Source organism: Theobroma cacao, chromosome 1, assembly GCF_053813885.1.
Source record: "Theobroma cacao isolate CCN51 chromosome 1, ASM5381388v1, whole genome shotgun sequence".
In the NCBI taxonomy this organism is placed as follows: Eukaryota; Viridiplantae; Streptophyta; class Magnoliopsida; order Malvales; family Malvaceae; genus Theobroma; species Theobroma cacao.
This window is the reverse complement of record NC_142639.1, coordinates 4,807,223-4,817,559: the sequence shown is the minus strand read 5'-3', so window position 1 is coordinate 4,817,559 and position 10,337 is coordinate 4,807,223. Positions and strand designations below refer to the sequence as shown.

Genomic DNA, 10,337 nt, shown 5'->3' with positions numbered 1-10,337 from the left:
GACCTGCCCAAGCTGTAGGAATAGATTTATGTTTCTACACTGATTTCAGTCCATTTCTTTACATGCATGCCGGCTCTCACTGCATGCAAAAAGTTAAACACAGGCCCAAACCAATAATCAGCAATTATTATAAATATAAATACTACCGACCTGCTTGTGTTTCCTAACAACTAAGTGGCCCAAAGAATGGAAAATGTTGCCAGGAACTAGCCGGTGAATTGTTGCTTTAAAGCCTCTTTTCCCAATCACAGAAAGCAATGATGACAGCTGAAATCAAGGTCTGGATTGCATCGTAGTTTCGCCAAATTGTATCATTCATTCCCATTTGCATACCCTTATTCCCGATTCATATTAGTAGTGTCAGACTTACATTATAAGATCATAGTAATTACGTTTTTTTCAAATTTGAATGTGTGACTACAAATTGAGAATGGGAACTTTAATTTGTTATCCACTCGGAACTAGTTACATTGTTATTAAATATCAAAATAGTGGCCACAGTTCACAGGCAAAGGAGGCACTTAACCACAATTCCTTGGTTTAAGCCCCATGCTAACAGAGATCCAACCAGATAATAGCAACCCAGATTTATGTATGCTACGTTTGATTGCCATCCAATCTATTAATTAGTGAGTTCTGCTAAATTTGCTAACTTGAGCAATATCATCATGTTTACATAATTGTAATATTTGCGCTATTCAATTTTAACCATTTTAATATGATGGGTATATTTAACAAGTCTCAATTAGAAATGGTATCATATTAGGGCTCGTTTGTAATCAATCCATGATCTTTGCATATATAAACCCAACATAAAGCATGTCTTTGCCCCATCAGCTTGCCCGCACTGTGTATTTGCTAGTGCCCTTGCCATGCCTAACCGAAACAAATTAAATGCAAAGAGATCAAAGAGAAAGATAAATTTACATAAACACGTGAACGTGTAGACACACGTAAAATATGCAAGAAAAGAGTCTTAGAAGGTCAAAATCGAAGCGCAAGGTTGGAAATTATAAGCAATGGAAATGTTGCAGGGTCAAGATCACCCAAGTGGCCAGCAGAGGCTTGAGTGATGACTCCCATAGAGCAGGAGGCAAGAATGTGTGGCAAGGTTGCTTGATTGCCTTCCTCTTTAATAGCTGAATGCACATCATCAATAAAGGAACCTTTGATTCTTCAATTATGCTGGAATTAGGCATGTCTTTCCCTACTTTCTTTTGTTTACCTCAGTTTCATCAAGAGAAATTCTGGACTGGTGTTCTCAAAGATAAAACTTTTAGTATTGACACAGACGGTAAAACTAGTTTGATTCATGTTAAAAGAATTATATTAATTTAAAGTCATTTAAATGTCATTAATTGGATTAAAATCTTGGCTCAAGGAAGACATAAACTTTTATAATTATCAACTCAAGCATTGTTACTTAAATATGCAGTTCAACTGTTGCCTTAAGGATTGAACCATTAATCCGATGACTCTGATATATTTTCCAAATTACTCATTGTGTCAGATTCAAATAATCATGATTTTATTTTTTTCTGTCTCGGTATTATAAATTTCTTATTTGCTCTGAGTGTTACATAAGTTTGGATTCTATTGCATGTATTTTCGTTTTCTTATGGTTTGTTTAAATAGTTGACAAATATGCAAATAGCTAAATGACGTCTCTCCTTTTTATGATCACTTGTGCAAGTACAGTAATGAAACTTACATTTCATATTTAGGACATTTTTTAATCGGTTTTTTTCAAAAATACTTCTCATAAATAAAGTATTTTTGAAAATAACTCTCTCTATAATTTTAACTATTTTTAGTTAAGAGAAATTAATTTTGGACAACCTTAATGAAACTGATTGATATATTTAGATCCGCGCTGCAAACTGATTCATATCCTTTGAGCTTTTCTTATTAAATCATTCATTTTTAGAGTATTTTTTGTCATAAAGAAAATCCTTTAAATATTTTGAGCATTTTAGAGTGGTTTTTGATACAAAAAAAAAAAAATCTTTGATCGTTTTGAGCATTTTAAGCATTTTGGAGTGATTTTTTTATATGTGAAAAAAAACCTTTGAGTGTTTTGAGCATTTTTCGTTAAGTAAACATATTCGTTGATTATATTGTTAAATGGAATATGATTTATTATTTGAAGTTATTGATTTTGTTAAATGAAACTTAGTAGTTTTGGTGGATTTTAAGTATTACGTAATCGGTTTTTTAGCATTGAGTAACAAGTTTTTAAGTATTACGTGACTAATTTTTAAGCATTGTGTGACTAATTTTTAGATATTATGTGACTGATTTTTAAGTATTGCGTGACTAGTTAAAATGACATTGCATGACTAGTTAGTTAGGCATTGTGTAATTAGTTTTTAGGCATTGTGTGACTTATGCATTATCTAAAAATCAACCACGCAATGCTTACAACCTAATCACGCAATATCTAAAAATCAGTTATGTAATACCAAAAAATCATAGACGCAATGATTAAGTCACGCAATACCTAAAAATCAATCTCACAATACCTAAAAACCAATGATACAATGTCTAAAAACCAGTAATGTAATACCTAATAACTAATTGATTTGCTTGCTTATGAATAGGTTTAAGTTGCTAAAGTCATATAGTGTTCTAATTTATAGATATGTCTAATCAATTTCAACCCTTCAATTTTAAAGTTCTATAAATATAAATTAATAAACTTAAGAACCTAAAGCATATATCTTGATGTCATCTCAGCTTTTTTGGATAGCGAGAAAGAGCTGGATGGCAAGATAAACAGTATTCGGTAAAAAAGAGAAATCAGGATTTAATTTTAAAATTTTTGTCTGAATGACATGATAGAAAAAAACGAAATCATTTTAATTTGTCTAAAATTGTTGAAAGAATATTGTTGTCAAATTGTGTTAAAAATTGACTAAAAATAATTAAAATTACAATAAATGATATTTTTAAATTGAGTTTATGAAGAAGATTATCTTTTATAATTTTTTCTTTTTTAATCGATTTTCTAATGTAAGATGATGCTTGTAAGCATATTTCTTTTTTTTAATTTGGGTCAAAAAGTAATAATTGCTATGAAGGAATTGCTCCATGGTTTACACTTCAACAACATTATGCAATTTCATTCGAAACGAAAGAAAATTACAAAGATGGGGGAAAAACGAGAATTACAAACCAGGGACTTATTCATTTTGCCAGTAGAAATTTAATAGGCCCTTGAAACTTGTAAGACCTTTCTCTTCACTTCAAAATTGCGTAATATCTTTTCTGACATACGAGATCCTTGTCTTGAACTTGATTCACATGAGCTTTTGATTACTTTGTCCCTGACCACTTCTTTACGTGCATGCTTGCTTTCTCAGCCTGGAAATGCCAACCGTATCAGATTCAAAATCTATTATGAAATTGGAGAGAGGACAAGTAATAGTAACTTGATTAAGAAACAACTTAAGAGGAAATTCCTACCTCCTTATCCCAATCACAGCGCATGGTAATAATGGCCAGTATCGCAGTTTGAACTGCTGTCCCACCAAAGATCATTCCAGCCCAAATTCCCTACAAACATTTCATTCCACTCTTAATGTAAGAAACAACATACAAATTTACATTCATAATAGGTGGAATATATATAGTGCTTACCATTACTCCTAGATGGAAGCCCCATCCCATCAAGAATCCAAGTGGAACCCCAATCAGATAGTAGCAACCCAAATTTATGTAAGCCACATAGGATTGCCATCCAGATCCCACTGCCACCCCTACACAAAAACCAAAATTAATGTAAACATGATTTATACTTAATAAGTAGTTAGATGAACTTATATATGAAGAAGCTGAGAAAATTATTAATAGTTACCAGATAGAATTGGCTGAACACTATTGAGCAGAATAGTGAAGGCTAAGAGAAGTGAGAGCTTGCTTACTGCTTCCAAGACTGGTTCACTTGTGGAAAATATAAGAGCAAACTTATCGTGAAAGACCATAATTAACAGCCAGAAGAAGATGCCAATTATAATTGATGTCACCACTGAAACTGTTGTTGCAAACTTAGCTCCTTTCCCGTTCCCAGCTCCAAGCTCATTTGCCACCCTAACTCTGTATCAGATATGAATAACTCAATGTCACCAACTGAAATGTCATATTTATTTACATTTAGTAATAATCCAACTAGAAAGTTAGTTTGTATGAATTTGCAATTCTAATAATTTTTGTCTCTTTGATATTTTCTATATTAATTGTCTTGTGCTTTAATGTTGTGCTTGACTCTTATGCTCCAAGTTAGGAAGGCCAAAGCCACAGGTAATAGCTCCATATTCAAGGTTTTCATTTCCAGTTCTCACCGTTTAAAAGTGGACAGAACAAAAATTGTTGTAAAAATGTATAATTAATACCGTGGAAAAAAAATTAAAAAGAAGTCGCATGAAGATATAGACAAGGGAAGCAGAAAATTTGGCAGATCACATGGCGACTGAAGTATCTTATTCATGATTGTACATGCATCAGTTATGTTTTGTTCTATGTGACAGCTTTATTCTAAAGTCTTTCAGAGGGCAATACAAACTTCGAATTGGCTTCTGCATGTGATCAAATCCATTACAAGCCCCTTCCTACAGATAGAACTTTGGGTTTTTCTTGTTCTTTTTCAATCAAATTTCATTTCATGATCACCCTTTTTGTTTTATGAAGTATTTATCAATGTTCGATAAACCATATATTGTTGTCATGAGCAGATATTATAATAGCAACTGACTTTTTCCATGCAGTTAATCAAATTAGTGTCTTTCCCAAAAGGATCTAGCATTTTGTTGTTGATTTATTTTTCTATTTATGCACCTTGCCATCTAATTCAGTGAATTAAACCATAGAAACTAAAAGATGACGACATTGAGTTTGATCAACTAGGGGTTATTTTTCTATTTATGCACCTTGCCTTCTGATTCAGTCATGAATTGAACCATAGAAACTAAAAGATGAAGACATTGAGTTTGACCAACTAGGGGTTATTTTTCTATAAGTGATAATCTATACGGCTTTCTTGGTTGTCACTCTTCCTCTCTTTAAGATGGCCTTAAGCAGGTAACTAACCTCGCCCCTTGCTAAGCAAAGGTTTTGGCTTCTCTTCTTGTCCCTAAAGATGATATATGACGCTATAGGAGTTTGACCTTTCCTTTACCTTCAACATCAAACTAAATTATTTTTAACCTGACAGAAAAAAAAGAAGGTAAACTATAGTAGGAAAACAAGAAAAATCGCAGAGAACAAGATGAACACGACTATGTTGGCGTTGATGTGACAATATGTACTGCTACACAAATCGGCCACCAATCTAGACCTTTCTCAAATCTTATTCTAAACATTGATTGACTCCAATCCATGAATATATAAAAAGCTTGTGTATATTTATATGACATCTTCACGAGTCGATGACCAGAAACACAAATTTTCTACTATAGATATGACATTTTCTTTTATTAATTATTGGAAAGTTTTAGTTCACGAAATGAATACTATCACATACAGTTCGTGCGACATGTTCCTCAACGTGGACCTTTCCTATACTAGAGCCGTGAATATAGTGGTCACACGAGCTTTTTGGTAGCTCAAGACAAAGTAGTCAAATTTAGGAAAAGAGAAAGTAAACAAAATTTATTTTTGACAAAAGCAAAATTATTGAGACCCCAAAAGAACAAATTTATACCAGAAAATACAAACGGGACAATTATTTTTTTTTTATCATTTAAAATGGTGTCACTGATATTTAGACCCCAGGTTTCAGAAGGGCTTAATTGTGAGTTTATCAGTTAATAATTTCAAATGACAGGTACCATATATAACTGAAGGAAAACGAAAGAGGAGAAAACGTTGATGATAATCATTCCCAAGTCCCAATCATCCAGAGGTGGATTGACAACTAAAAGGTCAGATCACCTAAACCATTTATGGCGTAGTATCTTTCTGCCCTCATGTTATCCTAAACCTTCGATTGTGGATGCAACTAAATGGCAAGGGCTCCACCACATGGTACATTAATTTAGACTAGAATTGAAGGAAACTGCTTTGGCCACAGGAAAAATGAGAGGTCTTACCCGGTTCCAGCAAAGAATGCGAAAGGAATCATCATCTCCCACCCATTAATTGTCATGCTGCCAAAATAGACCAATAACAAATTCAACGAACATATTCATTAGCACACAAATAAAAATAATAAAAGAGTTTGTTTCATCCATAAATGTACTTGTTCCTATGGAAAATGAAAGGTTGCCGTTTACTGACAATGCATCAGTCAAAATAAATATATATGTACAACAATTAGCGTACCATATTGACAAAGCATCCACGGCAATTTTTGCGTTTTTCAGATTCCCAGTCATCAAGATTAATATTCTATAGTACCAGTTCTCCAAGCTGATGATTTTAAAATATAAAAGGGAATCGTGATTAGATTCACAAAAAGGGAAGAAAACAATCAGAATGATTCAAAGGGAAATGTTAAATTAAATTGGCTGCTTGTCATAAAGGGAGAGATGCAGAGGTAGGTACCAGAGCATGACCCCAGAAGCAGCAGACAGTTTGATGAATTCCCAAAGGCCAGAAAATGCTTCCATGGAGAAGCCAGTCCAAGTAAGAGGGCATCCACCACAAACAGTATAGGCAAAGTGCCCAAAAACCAAAACCCACCAAGAAAAGTTCAAGGTAATTGCAGTTCCAACCACCCCAAGCTGAAACTTATGCACGAACAGCCAACTTACAAACACATGGACCAAGAGAGCCACCAGGGAAACCCATGCAATCACCATGTTTTTCAGCTGACTCTGCAAGAATCTTTGCAGAGGAAATTGGAAAGCAAAGCTGAAGTGAAGTGGTATCATCCACATAGAAACAATCCCAGATAGCTCTGCAACATCTTTAGGCTGGCCCAACAGCTTCAAGAATGGAGAAGCAAATAGATATAAAGGCAAAAGCAAAACACAACACAGGAAAAGAACAATCCATGAACGTTGCATGTATACTCCCAACATGTAGTACTTCTTGGCTCCAAAGGCTTGCCCACAAAGTGTTTCTAGTGCACTTGCCATCCCCAACTAATAAAATAAAAGCCGAAAAAAGCACATTAGAAAACAATTTTCTTTTCTTTTTTGTTTGGTTTAAGAACCAAATAATCAGCTTTTTGTCTAGATGAGGGTAAAGATTTATACCAAGAGGCCAAAGTCGAAACCGACGACGACATTATTTGCAATGGAAACGGCAGCAAGCTCAAGATCTCCAAGGTGGCCTGCAAAGGCTTGAGTGATTACCAGCATGGAGTATGAGGCGAGGCGGCTAAAGATTGCAGGACCAACTATCTGCCATAGCTTCTTTGATTCTATCCATACCCTTTTCGTAAGAGATTGATTTTGATCATCTTGTTCAGCTTTCAATCGCTCCGCTGAAGCTAAATCTTCTATCAAAGGAACCTTAGCTTCCTCCAATGCACCGTTACTCGACATATCTGATATCTGCTAGTGGCCTATCGACTCTATCCTTTTTCTTGGGAGTTCAATGAACTTAAAATTAAGGAAAGATGGATAAACAGTCACTCTCTGGCCTCTATGACGCTTATATATAACAGCTTGAGCTGTGGAGCTTTTACACAAATTTTGAGAAAAGAGTGTCAAGCCACGTACGTGTTGTCTTTGAATGATCAGGAATTTCAATTTTATTTGAAATTAATTAATAGGTAGTCTAGTTATTGATGTGTTCTTCCTGGAAGCATGCGGATTGCGGACCCAAGTTGGGCATATGGGGCTGACCTTTCTCTCTACAGTATGAGAATGAAAAGTATTAGAAATTAATAATTAAAACAATCTTTATCACACGTAAACTTGCATGTATGTCATTGCTCACCGCATCATATTTTTGTCAGCATGTCGGTTACACACCACGCTATAAATTTGTCGAGAAAGAGCTAATGGTTAAAATATTAAAGAAGAATGGCATTGTTAGTTCTTTTTTTGGTTTTAGAAAAGATTTAAGCATTTTTGTGAAGTTAATTTGCATTGGCCTGTCCTGATAAAGATTTAAAAGAAACATTGAAAGTTCTGTTCCTATGATGAGGGCAGATAATTTTCTGTTAAAAATTAATCTATCGATAACAAGGCAATTCATTTCTTTTCCATGCTTAAACCCAGTACCTCAAACTTACAAATCTACAATCATGAAATCTTACCAATCCATGAATCAGAGCCTCATGCTTTTCTATTTGCTAAACATTAAGTAGACGAATGTGATTTTTATCTTTTTGTAGGAAACATGAACTTAGAAGTATGACTTCAGAAAACAGAATTCAGTATGGCCTTTAAAGCGTCAAGGTTTTTACCTCGTCGGGTTGACTAGAACATGTAACTGTCAAAAGAAATTAATAATGCAGATTGGGGAAGGGCCCATATTTCTCAATCTGGCTTTTCCATTTTTCCTTTTTGTTGGGATGCGGCTATTCCCATACTGCGTCAGCCATATAATAATGGATACCTTACTAACACCTGAAAACAGAGCATGCTTCATTTATGTCGATGCACCCACACCCACCAACTACAATTCCAGATTTGCTTCAAATGCAAAATTGACAAGGATGGCACTTGGCAGCACGAAGAAAAACAACAACTGTTCTTTTATTATAATTTACAACCAGAGACACGAGACGTCTATATGAGAGTTAAAGTTATTAATTCGATGAAATGTTTTGAAAAATGAAAAATAACTTGATATTAGGACTATTTACAATAAGATCAAAAGGAATATCTCCAGACTATAAGGCTTACTGGATAATTTGGCATCGGGAAAATTGCATCTTGTTTGATGATTTCTTTGTCTTGGCATTTAAGTGGATCTCGTCTATTCATCGCCAACGAATATGAAGCATGGTGCGGTCTTCAACGTGATATTCTTCATCCTAGTCGTGAGATTCTTATAAGGTGTAGCTAATTCCCCACCTAATGGCTGCATGAAAGACTAACGCTGATGATAGTTGTAAAAGGAATCCTGGTATTTCATTAGCGAGAAGAGTGATGAGAAATTGTACAGGTGACGGGGGTGACGAGGTTTTGCTCAAGGTGTGGATTGGCTTGACCACTGAATTTTGGGTTAATTTATTATGGTGTACAATTAAACTGGGGCTGCTGGCTTGTAGTTTGCCATCATGGAATCTAATTCAGTAGTTCCTATATTGAAGGTGCATAAATTTTTCTATTGTTAATGAGCCTCAAAGATGATTAATAATTAAATTTGTCATGTTAATGATCATTGTGATGCCAACTGTTTAGTTATAAAAATAATGTAAAGAAATTGGTAGTTCCATGTTTGTCATGTTTATTGTAAAGCTACTTTTTGTGTGTGGATAGAATGACTTCTTAATTTGAACATCTCAAATTAGGTTTGCACGAATTTTCAGTTCCATCCCCCAATATTTAGAGTTTTCTTGATATATGAGTATTTACATGTCTAAATTAGTTCAATGGTAGGGTTATTTTACTCCCTTTGTACCAAATAAACAAAAAGGCTTGGACTTGAGCCCCATTAGGTTATTGCCTCCTTTCTTATTGACAAGTACATAGTGTAAGAATCTAACTACTTCTTACCCTTTTAAGACTAAATTTAAAACGATTCAGTGAAACTGGATAAATAGTGTAATATAAACTTTAAGCTAGGCTTTCGTAATTGCAGATTTGCAGTTGTGGAAGGTGGTGGGGGGGCTTTTTTACGCCGGAGAACAAAAGACCCAACAGGCAAGCCGACCTGTGTGGGCCTTGCATTGAGGAAAAACTAGTGGACCTTCAACTCTAATGATCCAAAGCCTTCACGTACCAAAAAGGTTCTAATAGACCCCAGAAGCCGGTTGACAAAGAGAAAAGACACCGAACAAACCAATATTTGTTTCCAAAAATATCCCAAATATGACAACTCTATGAGGTAAGCCATAAGATCTATGACAATAGAGTACTACTTGCTTGTAGCTCCTTTGTTTTTGCACTGGCTTATTTGCTAGGATGGGGCTTGAACTTTGAATTGTCCAAGTCCACCCAAGGAGAGGAGTATTTAAAGCTGTTTGGTTTTTCCTTTGGGTTTCTTTTTTTTCTCTCTCTTTTGTATGCGATGCGCGTGTAATTATTCAGAGGAAAGTTTGGGGTTTGATTGGATTTGAACCAATACAAACTTGTTGAAGAGATATACCTAAGTTGAAAGTTTCCCTTCCATTCTATGATTTAATCATTGAGTTTTCCTTATTCCATTGGAAGTATGGAGAAAAAGGACAGATCAAAGTCCAATGGGAATTCGGAAGAATAAATCAAATATAATAAAAA

At 34.7% G+C, this 10,337-nt stretch overlaps 1 protein-coding gene across 1 annotated transcript; it reads right to left on the bottom strand.

The window, feature by feature from the left end:
• Nucleotides 1–3,094: 3,094 nt before the first annotated feature.
• Nucleotides 3,095–7,658, bottom strand: LOC18611492 (protein DETOXIFICATION 27-like). The gene is made up of 8 exons (XM_018114414.2): nt 7,197–7,658; nt 6,541–7,082; nt 6,319–6,405; nt 6,087–6,143; nt 3,857–4,095; nt 3,640–3,758; nt 3,466–3,555; nt 3,095–3,363 (listed from the first exon to the last, which is right to left on the bottom strand). Exons 1-8 carry the CDS (start codon nt 7,485–7,487, stop codon nt 3,316–3,318), a joined length of 1,473 nt encoding a protein of 490 aa, XP_017969903.2. The 5' UTR covers nt 7,488–7,658; the 3' UTR covers nt 3,095–3,315.
• Nucleotides 7,659–10,337: the final 2,679 nt, after the last annotated feature.